Source organism: Anarhichas minor, unplaced genomic scaffold (assembly GCF_050575085.1).
Source record: "Anarhichas minor isolate MPS153535 unplaced genomic scaffold, ASM5057508v1 ptg000087l, whole genome shotgun sequence".
Taxonomy (NCBI): Eukaryota; Metazoa; Chordata; class Actinopteri; order Perciformes; family Anarhichadidae; genus Anarhichas; species Anarhichas minor.
The window spans coordinates 872501-892370 of NW_027466533.1; the positions used below are offsets into that span (position 1 = coordinate 872501).

At 39.7% G+C, this 19870-nt stretch overlaps 1 protein-coding gene across 1 annotated transcript; it reads right to left on the reverse strand.

Annotated features, from left to right (window-relative positions):
• Nucleotides 1–5502: 5502 nt before the first annotated feature.
• Nucleotides 5503–18656, reverse strand: LOC142938655 (uncharacterized). Its single transcript, XM_076081971.1, has 3 exons — nt 17265–18656; nt 8853–10845; nt 5503–8749 (listed from the first exon to the last, which is right to left on the reverse strand). Exons 2-3 carry the CDS (start codon nt 10791–10793, stop codon nt 8006–8008), a joined length of 2685 nt encoding a protein of 894 aa, XP_075938086.1. The 5' UTR covers nt 10794–10845; nt 17265–18656; the 3' UTR covers nt 5503–8005.
• Between the last annotated feature and the right edge of the window lie 1214 nt (nt 18657–19870).

The following is a 19870-nucleotide window of genomic DNA, read 5'->3' on the forward strand; positions in this document are numbered from 1 at the left end:
GGAATCAGGTAACGAAAGAACTTAGAAAAGCAAAAGCTAATTTTTTTATTAAGATCATTGATGAAGCAGGAAGTAATTCTAAAATAATATGGGATAATCTAAAGAAGTTGACAGACAAACAGAACAGCAATTCAAAGAAGCAACTTAAAATGAATGTGAACGGGTGCCTTACACAAGATGAAGTTGTAATTTGTACAGCTTTCAATTCATACTTTATCAACTCAGTGGAAGCTTTAACTCGAAGCTCCAGTACTGGTCAATTTGATCCTATACCAGTCAATGAAGGTCAACCATGCTTCGCTATTCAAGAAGTCTCTGAATCTACTGTCACCGGAGTTCTAGGCTCACTCAAGAACTCTAGGGCCAAAGATGTTTATGGAATTGACAATATTTTTCCAAAGAAACATAAAGGCACACTCGCTCACCCGATCACAAGCATTGTCAACAAATCTCTCAGGCAATGTGTGTTTCCAAAAGGATGGAAATCAGCCATAGTAACACCCATTTTTAAGTCAGGAGATTCAACCGATGTCTCCAATTATCGGCCAATCAGTATCCTCCCTGCTGTTTCCAAAATTGCTGAGAAATGTGTTGCAGAGCAACTTATTAAACATCTCAACAGCTCTCCATATCAGCTGCATCCTATGCAGTTTGGTTACAGGGCTAATCATTCGACTGAAACAGCCAACTGCTTCCTCTTAGATAATGTGAAGCTTAAAATGGATAAAGGGGGTGTAGTAGCAGCGGTTTTTCTTGACCTGAAGAAGGCTTTTGATACGGTTAATCACAATGTCCTGATTAACAAACTGTCAAATTTTAACTTTTCCCAAGAGTCTCTTGCCTTGCTGAAATCCTACCTTGAAGGAAGAACCCAGTGTGTCAGAGTGGGTGATGTTTCATCATCTACTCTAAGATCTAACGTGGGAGTACCCCAGGGTTCTATTTTGGAACCTTTACTATTCAGTTTATACATTAATGATTTGCCGGGTGTCTGTGATGGGTGTGATATTCAAATGTACGCTGATGATACAGTGATTTATGTGCACGCAAAGAACAAAGAACAAGCTGCACTTAAACTCACGTCCACAATGACAAATGTAACTAAATGGCTTGCAGATTCCTGCCTTCACCTGAATGTTAAAAAGACTGTTTGTATGTTCTTCACAAGGAGGGCTTGCAAAGTGTCACTGGAGCCAGATGTTTATGTTGCTAGTGAGAGGCTACAGGTAGTGTCAGATTTTAAATATTTAGGAATTTTTATTGATTCTAATCTCTCTTTTAAAAAACAGGTAAAACATGTGACAAATGTCTTAAAATTTAATCTCATGAATTTTAGATATATAAGACACTGTCTAACCATGCAAGCGGCAAAATTGTATTTTAATGCAATGATTATCCCCCATCTGACCTACTGCTTAACCAGCTGGGCACAAGCCAGCAGCACAACATTAAAATCCATTCATATTCTCCATAAACAAGCCCTAAAAACACTTGATAAAAAACCCAAAAGTCACCATCACTGCAATATTCTCACCAAACACCATATCCTGAGTTGGGAGAACATCATTAAATTCACTGATGTGTGTCTGGTTTTTAAAATTTTACATGGTATGGCTCCGCCTCCACTTAGTGATTTTATTAAACAAAGCACTCAAAGCAGCAGACTCACTAAATCTGCTTCAAGAGGTGATTGTGTCATTCCACACATACGCACACAAAACACGTACAAAACATTCAAGCATAATTTCAAGAAATGGCTTGTTGCCAATCAGGTGTGCAAGCATTGATGTGCTGTCTGTCCTGCCTGCTTGTTTCGCCTATATGTGCATTTGTCTTGTTCAGTGTTGCTATTTTCCATTTTGTTTTATGTGTATGTTATGTGCTTCAGTGTTATACTGTAATGTGCTTGTCCTGTAGGTGGGTCTGTTCTGCGTGACGCATGCTGAAACCTGTTATGTCTGCTCTGCTTTAATGTCGTACACTTTTCTTTTGCTGTGTATTGGTTTTGTCTATACGTTGCTGTCCGTTTCTCTATGAATTTTAATTCCGTTTCAATTTGAGATTTTGTTATTTTGAAACATCTGGCCAGGGACAGCAGATGGAAATTAGCCTCTCTGGCTAACTCTGGCTCATTTACAGTGCAACTGTTGATTAGTGTGCATTGTCCCTGAAAAATAAATAAATAAATGTTAAGTGAGCGAGAGAGAAAAGCAATATTTTCTTGAAGCATCCAAACTATCTTCTGTAAATATTATATAAGAGCTGAGTATGGAATTGAGCCAGTGGAAGGAGTAATAGAGGCTTAATGGTGAACTTGGAGAGAAGGGGTTAGCTGACTGACTGAGGAACAGGAAAGCTGTATGACAGGACGACCAGCTGGCTGGGAAACAAGAAGGCTGGCTGTCTGGAGAACAATGGAGGAACAGGATAGTTCATTTGCCCGGAAACAGCTGATGGGGAACAGGAAGGTTAACTCTCTCACACTCTTTAGTAACACCTGGTGGCAGTGGCAGGAAAATACAAAAAATGTGTCTGCGCGTTTCCCCCCCCGAGTACATTTGTGTGTGTAAATTGGGTTTTGACTTGACTCAAAGAAAAAACCAAGTCTTTGTATGACGACCTGAATCCTGCACATGTATCCTCGACTCCACTTGCACATCCTGACTCAGGTGAGGTGATTTGTGCTAGCAGTGAGCTAAAGATAGCATGCTGAATCTGCTGAATAAGTTTTGTGTGTATTAAATGACACAACCAGTGCACTGTTGGATGGTTAATGTTTATGAAAGATGGAGATTTGGAGATTGCATTGCTTTGATCAACAAACAAAAATTTGTTTGATTAGAAGCGTATGTTCCCAGGGTCCTTTATTCTCCAACCTAATATCCTCTTAATATGATACTTTTTCAGGGTTTTACATTCTCAGCAATATGTTATTCGAGGATAAATGTTGAGATCAGCCAGTTTTCATTTTTTCTTTGACATTGATATCTCCACTTTGGCTAACTGGATTTGTATCATTTAAACTGGATTTGAAGTGTCCATCTCCAATTCACTGATCAGTCATTTGCAATTTGAACTGCGAAGATAGCCCTTACTAATCTCTTAAATTGTTATGTTATATTAAGAACATAGTAGATACGACCCGTGTGGGGAATGTTAGCTTGCCTACTTCACATTATGTGTTGCCTGTCCACCAAAAATATTGTTTATTTGACTGAGTGAGGAGCACACTGAGTACTCTTGGGACATGAGATGGAGAGCAAGTCCAGCAAATGAACAGAACCACACCGAGGAAGTTCAGAGAATCTTGCATGCAGAAAATTCCCAGCAAATACTCAGGGCCTGGGGATAGTTCAGGGGGTTTGAGAATTTACAGCTAAACTAAACAAAGGAAATACAAGAAGATCAAAACCAAAGTATAGTAGTAATATATGTACAGAATATGTACAGTGGTTAGCCTACAATATAGGACACACAGTAAGGGGTATTTGTATTAGCAGTAAAACACGTGCAGTAGGAGTTGCAGTAGTAAAAATAGACAGTGCAGCTATATACACTAAACAGCTGGAACTATGATATGAATACATTGTAATGTAGTTCAGAAAAGTATTGTCAGTAGTACAGAGATGTACCGGAATTTGAAAGTATCTGCGGGGCTGGTAAGGGTAGGTGCAGTAGTAAGTAATAAGGTTATAAAAATATAAAAAGACAAAATATATCAAAGTTAAATATTATAACAAAATATAAGAATCAACAAAAAATATCCCGTAAACAATAAAGACATCGTTTTGCACATGCGTGTGTGTTTTATCTGTCTTGTGGGGACATAAATCTGAATATACAGTCCCATTCTGGGGACTCGCCTTTTTTGGGGACAAATGCTGTCCCCATAACGTAAATAATTGCATTTTAGGGTGAAGACTTGGTTTAAGTTTATCATAGGCTTAGGCTAAGGGTTAGGAGTAGGCTTGTAGTGGTTATGGTTAGGGTCAGGAAAAGTCTCTTATAAATGAAAGATCACCAGAAGTCATAAGTGTATCTCCTTTTTTTAAACAAGCATCTAAGAGCATAAACCAGAGCAAAAGTACACTGCAGAAACAACTGAATACAATAAGTGCAACAAACTAATACGAATACAATACGTGCTAAGTGGAAGGCTCAGGGTAGTACTTCTTGAAGAGGTGAGTTTTCAGCCTACGCCGAAAGATGGGCAGCGACTCTGCTGTCCTGACGTCAGTGGGGAGTTCATTCCACCACTGTGGGGCCAGGACAGAAAAAAGCCGTGACCGGGTCGCCCCGAGGCAGCAGAACGAAGTGGTCGGGCGGGGGTGTAGGACTTGACCATGGCCTGGAGATAGGAAGGAGCTGTTCCTTTCACTCCCCTGTAGGCTAGCACCAGAGTCTTAAACTGGATGCGAGCTCTTACAGGTAGCCAGTGTAGAGAACGGAGAAGGGAAGTTGTGTGGGAGAACTTGGGGCGATTGAACACCAGACAAGCTGCAGCTTTCTGGACAAGCTCCAGAGGTCTGATGGCCGACGCCGGGGCTCCGGCAAGTAGTGAGTTGCAGTAGTCCAGGCAGGAGATGACAAGAGCCTGGATTAGCACCTGCTTCATAGCATGGCTTGTAAAAATAAAAACTTAGAGATCTACCTTAGCTGTTGTATTTCAAAGAAAGGAGAACAAGCAGGAGGAAAAGATCACAATAAATAGATAACATTTCAACAAACCGTTTTTATTTATTTATTATTGTTTTAACAGAAAGAAGTCAGCACAACAGTAGATTTTCTGGGGATGAATATAATTATTACATATTAATCTTCATTCTATAGTTCGACAATGAATGAAACTTTGTTTTTGCAAATAATGGCTCACGTCCACAATGTGTTGCATAATCTTAAACTACAGCAATATGTCGTATTGTTGCTGACCGGGGAAAGAACTATGTCTCAGGTTTTGAGAATTGTTATACTTTCAGATCAGTTGTATGATTACAAGCTCCTCCAGAGGTTTAGAAAACATTCTAATATCATTCCATTTTTAAAACTGATAAAATAATGTCAGAAATTCATAATTGAATCTAAAACAACACTTACATACATGTAATTTACTATATCATACTAAATATAAAATCTTAATCTGTAAAGTAATGAGACAGCTGTCAAATAAATAAAATATCCTCTGAGCGGTAGTGGAGTAAAGTAGAAAGTATCCCCAAAATAAAATAGTCAGCAATGGTTCCCTGATCTGCTATAAACAGAATTTGGATGACAGTCTGGTTTCACTGCCTATGATTCAGCCCACCCTGTACTTTCTGGCATCAGTGCATCCACATGTTAAATACAGAATCCATCAAAGGTTGGTGGATACATTACAGTCACTGCTGGTGAAAGAAGGGAGTGGGAGGACTGGAAAAAGCCACGAGCTCCATTGCTTGTCAGTGAAGATCAGTGACAGCGTGAAAAATTGAGGAATTTGCAGGAATTACTGAAGCAAATCGTAAGAAAATACTGCATTTGAATTTTATTGAATTTATTAAATCTATAAACAGTGAATACTATTCGGAGTTGATTTGTCAGCACTAGGACTAATCTCTGCAGGTCAGCAGCTGTGGGTGAAAACTCTGACAGAATATTATAAAAGACAGCACACACAGACATTATTCATATTATGATTAAACTCTAATCTATAAACAGTTTTCAGAAAAATTAGCAAATTTCTTTGACCCTGAACAGTTGAGAGCAGCAAAACTAAACCAAACTACACATATGCTACACTGAGCACTAGGTTTGCTCAGTGTAGTACCAGCTAATCTTTGTCTCTATAGTTTATCTTCATAGTTTTTGCATTAATGATGAATGGATAGCCTTTTTCTGACAAATTCAGACACATGACTATGCTCTTACGGTACAGCTAGAACAGGGGTAGGCAACCTCAGGCACTTGGCATGTGGGATCTTAGCTGATGGCACACTAGCAATAAGTGTGCAAGAGAGTTTTTAATAAGTGCCTTCTCGTCCGCATGCCAAATAACCTCTTTCACAGCCATTGGCAGTCATTGCAACCTGTTATTTATAGTAGTGTGGTTGATTTATTTTGGGTGTGTGGATGACAGAACAAGCGAGAAACGGTTTGATCAGTTGATCGGTTGATTTTTTTTCCCCAATCCGCAAAGACCTTTTCTAATCTGCCTCTGATTGGCTAGTACTTGTTCTTCGCAGAATTTGTTATTGCTGATTAACAAGATTTGTGGAAGCAAAGGTTGGCAGGGTTAATGATTTTAATTTAAATGTGGATGTCTTCATTAGGATGGCAGCCTTCATATGTAGTGCTCTCATATCCTTTTAAAGGTGCACTCAGTAGAGTGTAGATCTGGCAGTATAAAAATGGCAATAAAAATAGTTTTGAGATAGTGTGAGCCACCACAGTCACGAGAGGTGCTTGAGCCATAACTGGCCATCCTAAATATTATGCAGTTTGCTGGAGCAGAATGCCAGATTAGCCGTGGACAGACACATAGGTGCACACTCACTCACTCACTCACTCACGGAAGCACACACACACACACGTGATTGATTCCATGATTTTCCTGGCATAGGTAATGATCCTCTAGCAGAGATTATTACAATGTCCTGATTATGGGGGAAATTAAATTGCTGCTATGCACGTTGCCAGTATGGATGGAAATTGCAGATCCTTTGGTGATTTCCATTTTGATGTGATGTCATAATTAAATGTAATATTTATATTAGTGCTGGGCAACGATTACAATTTTGAATTTTGATTAATGGCATTGTTATTCGCAAAGTTCAATAATGAATTCAAAAGTAGTGTATTGCGCACTTTTATTTTAAAAGTACTGCTATCTGAACAAAAGTGCAATAACATTTGGTTTGCAAACACTTTAAACAAATAAGGTTATTTTTAACAGCAGTATTCCCTTTACACAGTAGCAGTTAAAATACAGTTTAAATGATTCTGATAATAGATATTCAGCCGGTGTTCACAACTTTATCTTCATGTGTGTAAGAGATGCAATTTGAAATATACACCTTGAAAACTGAAAACCTATCTACGTCATGGTTTTTATGTTTGTTAAATTCTCAGTAGCGATAACTAAATGATATGCTTATTATATATATTCCAAACAAAACACTTTAAAAACTCGAAAAATATAATCATTTCTTTTTTGGGTCAGACACATATGCAACGCTGATTACCGTAATATGTGTGGTATTTGTTATAAATGTATGTTGGTACATAGAGGGTGATAAGAAGCTGTACCTGGAGGGACTTAGGACCCAGGGGAATGTAGGTGAAGCATGGAACCTGTAGTCTGTACCGTGGCAGTAACCTGCATGAGGAAGTTATCCTAATAAAGAGTTGCAGTTAAGAGCAGTTTGTTCTCACGTGCTTATATGTTCATTCAAAAACACGACAATATGTATTTTGATATTGTCACGATCCTGTAACGGCGCGCGCGTGTGTGTGAGAGAGAGAGAGCGAGAGACCGACAGGAGGGGATGACGGTGACGGAGTGAAGGGGGGCTCCGGATCTGGCGTGTCACCCGGTGGGGGGAGAGCGGCAGCAGAAGGAAGTGACGCCACACAAACACAGCTGTTCACCGCTCGCTGCCCGGTTCTTGTGTTAAAAATGTCTGCTTAATAATACGTTTTAAAAAACGCGATAACGCGTTAACTTGCCCAGCACTAATTTATATTAATGTTTAATATGGCTGATTTACAAGAACAAATGGCAATTCATATAAAAAAGGTTGCCGACCCCTGAGCTTTACCAGACACCAATACATCGCTTGTCAGCCTAAATTCAGTTGAGTTTCACAAGTGAAGTTTACAGTATCAGCACAGAAGCTGCATCTGATTGTATTTGCAGTTATGCAGTGAAATTACTAAAATGATTAAGAATAAATGCACCAAACATCTCAGGTGTGATTGGTTACCTCACCATAGTTTTGTGATGGTGGTTTTAAACATCAAGTCACGCTCTCTAGTCCTGGGTCACTTTGTACTGGTATATCTTAATGCAATGGTGCATGCTGTTGGACACAGCGAGTTGGCCCTCAGGTAGCAGGGCCAGTCCACGTGGACTACTCAAGCCCTGGGTCACTATCGGCCACCCCACTCCCTGTGCTGGGTATAACAGGACTCTGTGCTGCTTCCCCCAGTCCGCTACCAGCACGTTACCATCTGTATCTATAGAGATGCCCCAGGGACAGGCGAGGACTGGTCCCATACCAGCACATATACCTAAAACTCTCACTGTGTTCCAGCCTGGCTCCAGCACTTTGATGCAAGGCACATGGCCTGTTTCATTGCCCCTTTCGGACACAGCTACCATGCCTGAGCTTGAACAAGCTGCCACTAAGTAAGGCCGGTGGAATCCAGTCACCACTGTGCGCTCTAGACGGGAGCCTGTTTTAGGGTCAAGCTTCAGGGCAATGAGGCTACCTTTCCGGATATCAGCTACCAAGAACTCATCCAGTCTGGTTATGGTCACGCCCCTGGGAGCCTCAAGCTCATCTTTTGCAGAGCCCAACCCTGACCCACCAAAGGTCTGGAGTAGGCGACCATGCCGGCTGAAGACAAGCAGGGCCCGCTCTGCTGCACAGCTAAGTGCAATCAAACCCTTAGCATTGACAGCAATATCGAAGTAGTTCCGACATCTTCTTGCAGAGCCGTCAGAAGTTGGGGAGGTCACTTGCTGGAGGATATTCCCCCGAAGGTCAGTCACCTGTTTCAAAGTTAGATTCAGTTTTAACATTGGCAATTTAATTTGCTATAGTACACACACTGTATGTTGTACGTGTCTGAAAGACGTTTGACACAACACATACCTGAACACGTGCATTTCCACAGTCCACTATATAGAGTAGGCCCTGTGGTGTGGCATGTATACCACTTGGCAGCGTAAGGTCAGCTCTACCAGAACCCTGCTTCCCAAACTGCCTGATCAGATGGACTCCTCTGGGGTTGAATACTGTCAAGGATGAGTCTCCCTCCTCCTCCAACTCCACCAGGGCTGGCTCTCCTCTCTCTCCTCTCCCTCTCTTTGGCTCTTGAGAAGAGCCATCAATGACAGACATGGATAAAGACCTAGCCACCAGGGGTTGTTTTGAGGCAGTCACAGTAATTTTTTTCTTTGGCTGGTGCAGAATATTATAACTTCTATATGTAGGGTACGTTGGGGTGTGCCCCATGTCAGAGACCCTTCGCCTCCTACTAAGAGTTGGGGACGTTGAGCTCGACATGGAGATATGCTTATTACACTTCACGGGCCACTCTCCGAGGTGCTCATTCGTCCCACCACTGATCATCGGGCAAGTCTTGTGTGTCAAGTCCACTGCAGACTTTGATAGACGATAATTGTAGTTCAAAGAGCCTCTGTTCATGCTGTAGTCATGAGGTGGGCTAACGATGAAAGTATAGCTGGAGTCAAGGCTGTCTGTTGGGGATGGTGCTCGGCCATTGTCACCATGGGGCCCGAGAGAGTGTTCATCAGACGACTGGCTGAGTCGAGACTGAGGTCGGCCTCTGGAAGTGAGGTCTAGGCAGCTTTGACTGGTCAGAGGCTCTCTTGAAGTCATCTTGGGAGATCTGAGGGCACTGTTACTGTACTTCAAAGGTCTACTATTGGACTCTTGACTCACTTTTCCTTTACCTCCACCCTGGCTGTCTAAACTCAAGCAGTGACTTAGCTTAGCATACTCCACTCTACGTTCAGGCGAGGTGGACGGCTTCCTACCAGAGACTACAGTTATCGTTTTCCTCGGATTCCTGGGAGAGTAGTGTTTAGCATTACCATTCATCTTGTACACCTGCTCCTTGCCTTCAGTGTCCATGTTTTTAAGTACCGTAGGGACAGCCAAAAATATGTCCTCGCCTTGTGGCTGAAGAGCGCCTGACTCCATCTCGTCATCCTGGGATGACTCCCAGTCCGACTGCTCACACTTAGGAAGCCAGCGACTTATGTTTGTTGTGGAGAGGTTTTGTTCCTCTTCTGATTCCAGATCACTCCGGGTAGAAAGACTGATTTTCCTGACAACCCTGCCTGTTGGTGAGGTCCACCCCTGTCCTAGGGTGCTTTTCTCTCCTCCAGTACCTTGATGGTTTGCGTCTTCACACCGCATCTCCTGTGAATGGAGAACACACAGCTGCCCCTGTGGCCCGCAACCTCCGGAGTGCAGGCACAGGCTTTTTTCTTGCACGTTAATATCTCCGAAGTTGACTGCATTAGGTTGGGAGCTGGGTTTGAAATTGACTTTCTTTAGGGAAACTGAGACTTCCCATGGTTGTAGGAACTCTGCAACGTCCTTCAGCAGCTGGTTTGGCCCACCATCATCTAGACATGACTGTTGACCTACCTGCTGAGTCCGCTGCTGAAGTTGAGAAAGTTTACGGAGCCTTTGGTCTAACAGGGACTGGCTGACCCGCGCGGCTGCCATGTTCTCTCTCTGGATCTGCTCTAGATGCTGCTGAGTGTCCCGATGGTCTTGCTCCACCCTTTCCAGCAGGCGCCGCTCTTCTCTGCGAGCTCCCAGGATGGCCCGCTCTACACCCCGCTTCACAGTGTCTGTCTCGGTTGCATGACGCTCTTGTAGGCGACGTATCTCTGCCTCTGGCTGTGCAAGATCCCACCGTGCCTGCGTTGCCCAGTATGGAGGGGACTGAGGCAGGAGAGCGAGGGACGGACCGTCTGACTGGCGATCAGGACTGGGGCTGTGGGTTGGGATAGGGGAGGAGGAATTGCTACCCAAAGAAGTTCCCACAAACATCATGATGGATTAATGGATGGATCTTTACTTGTTTTCCAGGGTTCCGTTTGAGTTCCTACATTAAAGACATAATAAAGGGAAAGAGAAGATTAATTTACATACATAAATAACAAATCATTACCATAATAAATGCCTGAACCACAGTATGTCAGGTCATTCAAAACATAAAGTGATATTATGAACATAAATTGATGCTGGTACAACACATTCTGTTTTTGTGCAGCCATAACATTTTTCAACAAGCAAATGCATTCTTCTAAAATTGTACAACCTCAACATGATGCAATGCCAATTACTCTATGAATTAGGTAGTTAGTAAGCTAGCAGATCTGTTGAGTGAATCCATCTCGTCTAAAATTTCATGTCTATAGATTTTCAAGTGATTATATTAATGAAATTTAAACAGCTTACCCTGTAAGACTTTGTGTTCCACAAATGTATACATTGTGGTTACCAGCTGTGGCCCACTCATATAGCCTGATGAAATATAGTCAAGCCAAGACACTAAAGGGAAAACTTAATTTTTCATACACTGTTCAATTTTGAGATTTTGGGCTGTTTTACTTCCAAAACACTTCCTCTTCAGACTGGTGGAAAGACAACATCTAAAATTCCCCATTTAAGTGTCTATTTTATTTGTTTATTTGCATCTGTAGATTTCTTCTTAATTAATCAGAAGATAATGCCTCATTTGCACATTTAAACATTTTTTTTTAGAAAACATGTAATACAAAAAACAACTGGGGAAATGGTGATTTCTATTAGTTACAATTTTCTACCCTATTCACCTGGGGGTTTCTTCCCACTAAAATTACCTTTTAGCTCAAAACTGGATATTAAAATTCCTTTGGACATGGTATGAAGCTGTGTTGTAGAATTGTAGTAATATAGTATGCAGTATATTGAGCAGTGTACCTGTGCTAACCATTGTGATATTGTAAGCAAATGATCAAAGAATGAAGTTGAGCAAATCTGTCACTCTGGCAATGGTGACTGAGCAACCACTTTGTTTATATGTGCACCAGTTAGATCTTTTATTAGGGCCCTTTTTTTGTTGACAAGTGAACCGATGCTTATGAAAAGGTGATAAAGCTATGAAGGAAGGCCATAAGAGAGATGAGTCTGTGGGCAGAGAGGACTAGCGTAGAGGAAGAGGAAAGTTTTTCACCAAGAAATCTATTAGCATTTCAAATGGAGGCAGACAGCCAGAAGCATCCAGAGTGAGGGCGAGAGTGGGAGGTAAAGAGACAGCCCAAGTGTCAACACAACAATACTTCTCAACTCCCCAGCTCTGCAAACAGACTCCGCTTTGATATTTTATTTATGAGACGAACAAAATGTCGTCGAGAAACGGCAGCGAAGGATGTCTGTCCTCCGTGTGATGTATTGTGATAATATTGGAACACCGAGGAGCCATCATACAATAAACGCAAAGTAGCATTCTTACCGGGAATACATTTGGAAGTTTATGGCCCCTATCTAATTTTTCATGTATAGGAATGGGTACGATTGCCAGTTCTGTGCACAAATGCTATAAAATGCTTTAGTTGCTAATTTATATTGAAACAAGTCTACTTTAACAAACACCTGTACGTTGCCTGTAATAAAGGCAGTCTGAAATCAACAAAAGTATGACTCAAATTGCAAAATATGTATTTAAGTTAAGAAGAATAAAAATCAACAAGTATTCATTGAACACGATTTGGCACTTCCCAATTTGTATTACTCCATAGTTTGGGCACAAGTATTCAACAAACAGCTTCAAGAACAAGTGGCCAATAGTGAGAACCAAACATGCCATTGTTGTTATTGTGTAAAGAACAATTATTATTACGGCACACTGCTGATTTTGAATGTGCAGTTGAGATTATGCAAAGATTAGAACACATGTAACGTTACTTAAGTTATAATAAAGTGAAAGAGGTAGAAATAAATCTACATCAATGTATCATTTAAATCAAAAACTATCAAATATTATATAATGAAAGTCTGTGCAGCTGTACAGTAAGAGTATATAGAAGTACACTGTGTGGTTAATCTATTAAAATTCACTACCGTTTTCAGTGCCTGGTTATACAGTCAAAATCTGTTTCATTATTATTTTTGGCTACTTCGCTTTTGCTGACTGAATATCAAACTCTTTAAATATGTTGCAAACATATCTGACTGTGTGAGCTTTGTTACAGTTGGTTGAGACTTCTTTTGTGTTATGGTGCACCCTTTTGGCTGACAAGAACGTGTTTTCTCACACATTAACACACTAACCCTAACACACTTTTTCATTCAAATAGTTACAAATACAAATACAGTATAGTTCTGAGTTATAATCGTAGCTTGATTTGATGACTTGCAATAGCTTTGTCAAAAGGTGTTAGAGAAGAAAAAGAGAGAATGGAGACATTTAATATATATATATATATATATATATATATATATATATATATACACAGTTGTGTGAAAAAGTGTTTGCCCCCTTCCTGATTTCTTATTTTTTTGCATGTTTGTCACACTTAAATGTTTCAGATCATCAAACAAATTTAAATATTAGACAAAGATAACACAAGTAAACACAAAATGCAGTTTTTAAATGAAGGTTTTTATTATTAAGGGGGAAAATAAATCCAAACCTACATGGCCCTGTGTGAAAAAGTGATTGCCCCCCCCTGTTAAAACATAAATTAACTGTGGTTTATCACATCTTTGGAAAGCTGAGTTCAATTTCTCTAGCCACACCCAGGCCTGATTACTGCCACACCTGTTCTCAATCAAGAAATCACTTAAATAGGACCTGCCTGACAAAGTGAGGTAGACCAAAAGATCCTCAAAAGCTAGACATCATGCTGCGATCCAAAGAAATTCAGGAACAAATGAGAAACAAAGTAATTGAGATCTATCAGTCTGGAAAAGGTTACAAAGCCATTTCTAAAGCTTTGGGACTCCAGCGAACCACAGTGAGAGCCATTATCCACAAATGGCGAAAACATGGAACAGTGGTGAACCTTCCCAGGAGTGGCCGGCCGACCAAAATTACCCAAGAGCGCAGCGACGACTCATCCAAGAGGTCACAAAAGACCCCAGAACAACATCCAAAGAACTGCAGGCCTCACTTGCCTCAATTAAGGTCAGTGTTCATGACCCCACCATAAGAAAGAGACTGGGCAAAAATGGCTTGCATGGCAGAGTTCCAAGACGAAAACCACTGCTGAGCAAAAAGAACATAAAGGCTCGTCTCAGTTTTGCCAGAAAACATCTTGATGATCCCCAAGACTTTTGGGAAAATACTCTGTGGACTGACGAGACAAAAGTTGAACTTTTTGGAAGGTGTATGTCCCATTACATCTGGCGTAAAAGTAACATGGCATTTCAGAAAAGGAACATCATACCAACAGTAAAATATGGTGGTGGTAGTGTGATGGTCTGGGGCTGTTTTGCTGCTTCAGGACCTGGAAGACTTGCTGTGGTAAATGGAACCATGAATTCTGCTGTCTACCAAAAAATCCTGAAGGAGAATGTCCGGCCATCTGTTCGTGACCTCAAGCTGAAGCGCACTTGGGTTCTGCAGCAGGACAATGATCCAAAACACACCAGCAAGTCCACCTCTGAATGGCTTAAGAAAAACAAAATGAAGACTTTGGAGTGGCCTAGTCAAAGTCCCGACCTGAATCCGATTGAGATGCTGTGGCATGACCTTAAAAAGGCGGTTCATGCTCGAAAACCCTCCAATGTGGCTGAATTACAACAATTCTGCAAAGATGAGTGGGCCAAAATTCCTCTACAGCGCTGTAAAAGACTCATTGCCAGTTATCGCAAACGCTTGATTGCAGTTGTGGCCCAACCAGTTATTAGGTTTAGGGGGCAATCACTTTTTCACACAGGGCCATGTAGGTTTGGATTTTTTTTCCCCCTTAATGAGCCCTAGCCCTATTTTTAGCCCTCTGCTCGCAAATTGCATACACATACCCATAGAGAGTCCAAGCTCTAACTACAAGGTCTATTTTAATAATTTTTATGCTAGAATACTGGTAACACTTGTGAGATGTGTTAAATTGTGTAAATATTGTGTATATGTTACTGGTTAATAACTGATACACTTATGGCACAGCTGAAATTGAAAAAAGTTCCAGGTTCGCTTGAAAAAAAGCACTTTTATTGAACTTTTTTTTTTAAAATAATGCCTGGCTTGGCCTAAAACCACACAAAAGTCATAGAACAACACGTGTTACATGTCCCCACAACATATTTTACTTCGATTGAGTGAAGCAGGCCAGCATACATGGTCATAAAAATCAAAATTTTGATTTTCGGAACCAGCTGTTGCATTGCTGTATACTCATTTTATATACTATATAACTACATATTAACTATATATTCACTTGCTTTATCACTAAGAGTGTTCAATACATCATAATAAAGCAGTTTGCAATAATTTTCAGCCATGTTCAGTTATTTCCAGATGTCATATGTGTCATTCATGAAAAAAACCTGCTCTGACTCAGTGTGTATGTGCGATTTGTAAGGCCTGTGATTGGCCGATTTAGGTATATGACACGTCGTTGGGTCCGGAATAGTCCATTGAAAGCCGTCAGGGGTGTTATTTGGAATGCTGAGGGACATTAGTCAGTAAAAATCTTGATAAGGTGGGCTCGACCCCCATGCGAAAAATAGGTTGCTCCAGGCGAAGAATGCGGGCCATTTTCGCATGCCAGGTCACAGCACGTTAATTTCAATGCAGGCAGACAGAGCAGGAAATGCACTACAGCGCTGCAGCAGCTTTCAATGGATTAACTGGACGAAAATCGCCAAAAGGTATGTCGATTTTCAATTTTATTTCTCGAGAGCAGTGTGCGGTTTCTTGGGGTTTGTCCTGTGACCTTTGAATGCTTTGTCGGAGGTCTATTTGGACACGCTGGGTCGACGCCGCATCGAGCCCTCGTGTGATTTCATGTCTCCTTCGGCCATTTTCGCTGCCGGCTTTGTGATGAAAGATGAATTTCTGCTGCATAGTTGGCGGATTTTTTGCAGAAAAATCCTGATATTGTGATAAATCTTCTAGTGTATTGAATTAGTTTGTGTATACTGTGTACAATTGCGTAAAAAGACTGGCGTGATGATTTTGCTCGGACTTTTTTTTTTTCCGGTATTTTTTCCGCCATTTTTCATATTATTTGATGAAAAGTCCATTCGGAACCTCGGTACCGGTACCAGAACCCCAATTGGGGCTCGCTCGGGCTATAGAGGTTAATAATAAAAACCTTCATTTAAAAACTGCATTTTGTGTTTACTTGTGTTATCTTTGTCTAATATTTAAATTTGTTTGATGATCTGAAACATTTAAGTGTGACAAACATGCAAAAAAAATAAGAAATCAGGAAGGGGGCAAACACTTTTTCACACAACTGTATATGTATGTATATATATGTATATATATGTATATATATGTATATATATATATATATTTATTTATATTATCTAGTTATATTGACAATAGGAGATTTTCTGAGTAGTTTCTGGAACAGAAGTGTCATCCAATCGCTGAAAAGGGGAATTCTTGCAAAAATCTCCAAATGTGAAAACCATTTGATACCAAATGACAGCACTACCTTTTCTATGGTGTTCCTCAAGGTCTTTGTGTCTTAATGTGGTATTTTGAAGTTTTTAAAAAAATTGTTTTTATCAATTCTTGAAAGGTAAAAAAAATTGTTAAATTTAGCACCAAATCTGTGTAACAACAGAAATTGCTGCAACAACTTATGGGTCATAAGTGAGCATGGGAATGTCCATCAAATTGTTGTCAGTCCTTTTACACTATTACAATCTATTTTAATGACTTCATTCATTCTTTTGTTCATGACTAGAACAACTTGACACCGCCTCCTTAATGTGTGTCTCTAAGGGTTAACACATTACTAATTAAACATGTTCTATTCTTTTAATGAGTTACTTGTTGTCTCAATACTCCAGAACATTTTAGTTGACTTTTACTTTCACTTGCAATAGGTTGGTTTGTTTTAAATATGGCTAAATAGCTATACTTTGGAATGGACTTTGAGTAGTGACGTTATGCGTGCTGGAAAGATAAGTGACTGAGGTGTATCTGAGGAACTGTGCCAGTCTCATTCCTTTGAGCCACCGGCCAGGTTTCCACTCACATTACCAAAATGCATTATAGATGAGGCGGGTCCAGTTGCTCATCTCGTGAGCGCTGCAGGATAACTGGGTCACATTAGGAAAACAGTCAATGAGCAAACTAGAGTTATTCGTACACCTGTCTCAAGAAATAAGACTGATCTCTGGAAGTATTCAAAGGATGTTGTAAAATTGTAATTTTTGTAAAAAAAAGAAAAAGAAAAAAAAGAATTCACACAAAAATATAAATAACCTCGATTAGGCCTGCTCAATCAAATTATACTTTATTAAAATAAAAACATTGCATTCTGAGTGTGTAGAAAAGACAAATCCATGGCTGTGTCTTACCTGTAGTCAGCGCTGCTTCGGCCTCATGCTCTGCTCTTCTTCATCACTCCCTCACTGTTTCCATCAACCTCTGGCCCTCCCTCTTGTTGGCTGTTGCTAGGAGACCGCCAAGCCGTCTCCGGTTCCCTCTGTACTCAGAGTGTGCATCCACAACTGACATTCTTCTTGGTCTTCAAGCTGTGTACTTTAAGGTTTACTTGGAATCCTGCTACTGTGTTTTTAGAGAATGTCACTTCGAATGATAAAGAGTCAGAGCGGGGAGCAGATTTATTGAAAACACAAACCGCTTGAGGAACTCCTATGAGCTTTTTGTGTGACTAGGCCTGGAACCAGTGGTGTATAAAGTACTCAAAAGCCATACTTGAGTAAAAGTAAAGATACCTTACTGGAAAACTACTCCAGTAAAAGTAAAAAGTCACCTATTAGAATACTACTTGAGTAAAAGTCTTAAAGTATCTGATATTTATTGTACTTAAGTATCAAAAGTAATTTTCTGATATTAAATGTACTTAAGTATTGAAAGTAAAAGTACAAGTAAATGCTGTTCATAAAAAAGCAAAGCGTCAGAATTTTGAGAATTATGAAGTTTATTCTTTTAAGTGCTGTGGCCACCATCACCAAGGACAAGGAGTTGTGTTGAAAATAATTGGGTTGGCTGTGATCCATCCAGGAGCAACAATGTTCAACATAATATATTGTACATAAGTATACTTTTGCATCTACTATGAACTTATCATCATAATTCTCCGAAAAGCAATATGACACTACGAAGGAGTTGTAACAGTGCGTTTATAAGTATGCTCATTCCGACTAGAGGATGTAGAGGGCAAATGCATAATGTTGTGTTCAGCAAAAAATATCCACTTGATGCATCAGGTCAGTGTTGTGAGAAAGGACACCTGCCTTGTAAACTCCTATGGGCCTGATTTGAACACAATAGGCAAAGGTTTTGCTCAAGCTGAATCTGCAATTGGGCGACTGCTACCATCATAACTCCATCTGATCATCCACAAAATGACTCAAATATCAAAACATGATCAATACTAAAGCAGCACCGAAAGTAACAACCCAGTCATTACTTGAAACTGAAAAATGTCCTGTTCATCTTCAAAAGAAGTTGGTTTTCAAAATTGCGAGAATTCCGTCTCGCTCGTCTTGGACTGCGGTCAAGTCAGCAGACACTCAGATCTCCGTGGTCAACTCAGCAGACACTTAAATTGTAGTGCACCTATACGCTGAAACTTACGGTAAACGCAACCAAACGGCACAGGACGGGAGCAAGCGAAAGATTTTGCAAAGTTAGCGGAAAGATTAACGTGAAAACTTCCGGTTTTCTACAGACGAACATCCGGTTTTCAAAATAAGATGCCAACAAAGTATACATATTGCATAATGAAATTAGATTAAATGAATTGTATTCACATTAAGTATAAAACATGCTACCTGCATCTCCTGAGTTAAAGGGAAAATACACCTAAATTGTGCGTAAAGTGTCTTTATTCTTTGATTTGAGGGTTGCTGGAAGTTAATAATACCTGACTGACGGTCAATTAAGATATTTTACGAAGCAAAAACTCTGAACTGAATTTGTATCTTCAAATGGCACATTTTTTAAATGTTTAAGGTGCTATAAAAATGTTTTTCTCAATAATTCCACACAACGACTAATGCATATATGTTCAGGACAAAAATGGGTAATATCACAATATTTAAGGTGCTACAAAAATATTTTTCTCAATAATTCCAGACAATGACTGATATACATGTGTTGAGGACGTCGTTGACTCCACCCAAACTGAAAATTAGACATTTTTACTGTACCAATTAGGAAATATTTCAAATTAAAACTCATACATTTCAATCGAGAAAATATCTAATAAATGGATATTTGAAGTGTAATAAAAGGTTTTTTCTCAATAAGTCCAGACAATGACTGATATACATGTGTTGAGGACGTCGTTGACTCCACCCACACTGAAAATTAGACATTTTTACTGTCCCAATTAAGAGATATTTCAAATTAAAACTCATACATTTCAACCGAGAAAATGTATAATAACTGAATATTTGAGGTGCTATAAAAACTATTTTTTCAATAATTCCACACAATGACTAATGCATATAAGTTGAGGAAATCTCTGACCACACATATACAGAAAATGAAAAATCTTTACTGTGGTAATGAAGAGATTTTTTTAAAGTAAATAAATAAATTTGTTCCAAGAAATATCCAATAACTGAATATTTGAGATGCTATAAAAAGAGTTTTCTTTATAATTCCAGACAATGACTAGTGCATATGTGTTCATGACATCTCTAACTATACTAATACTGAGAATCAAATATTTTTACTTTCCCAATTAAGAGATTTTCCAAAATATAAGTCCTTCTTTTGAACGTTCAAAAAGTTAATTTCTTAATATTTAAGGTGCTATAAAAAGGGTTTTCTTAATAATTCCAGATAATGACTGATGCATATCTGTTCAAGACATCTTTGACTCCACCCATACTGAAAATTAAACAATTTTACTGTACCAATTAAGAGATATTTAAAAGTAAATGTCATACATTTGTACCGAGGAACAGGTAATTTCTGAATATTTGAA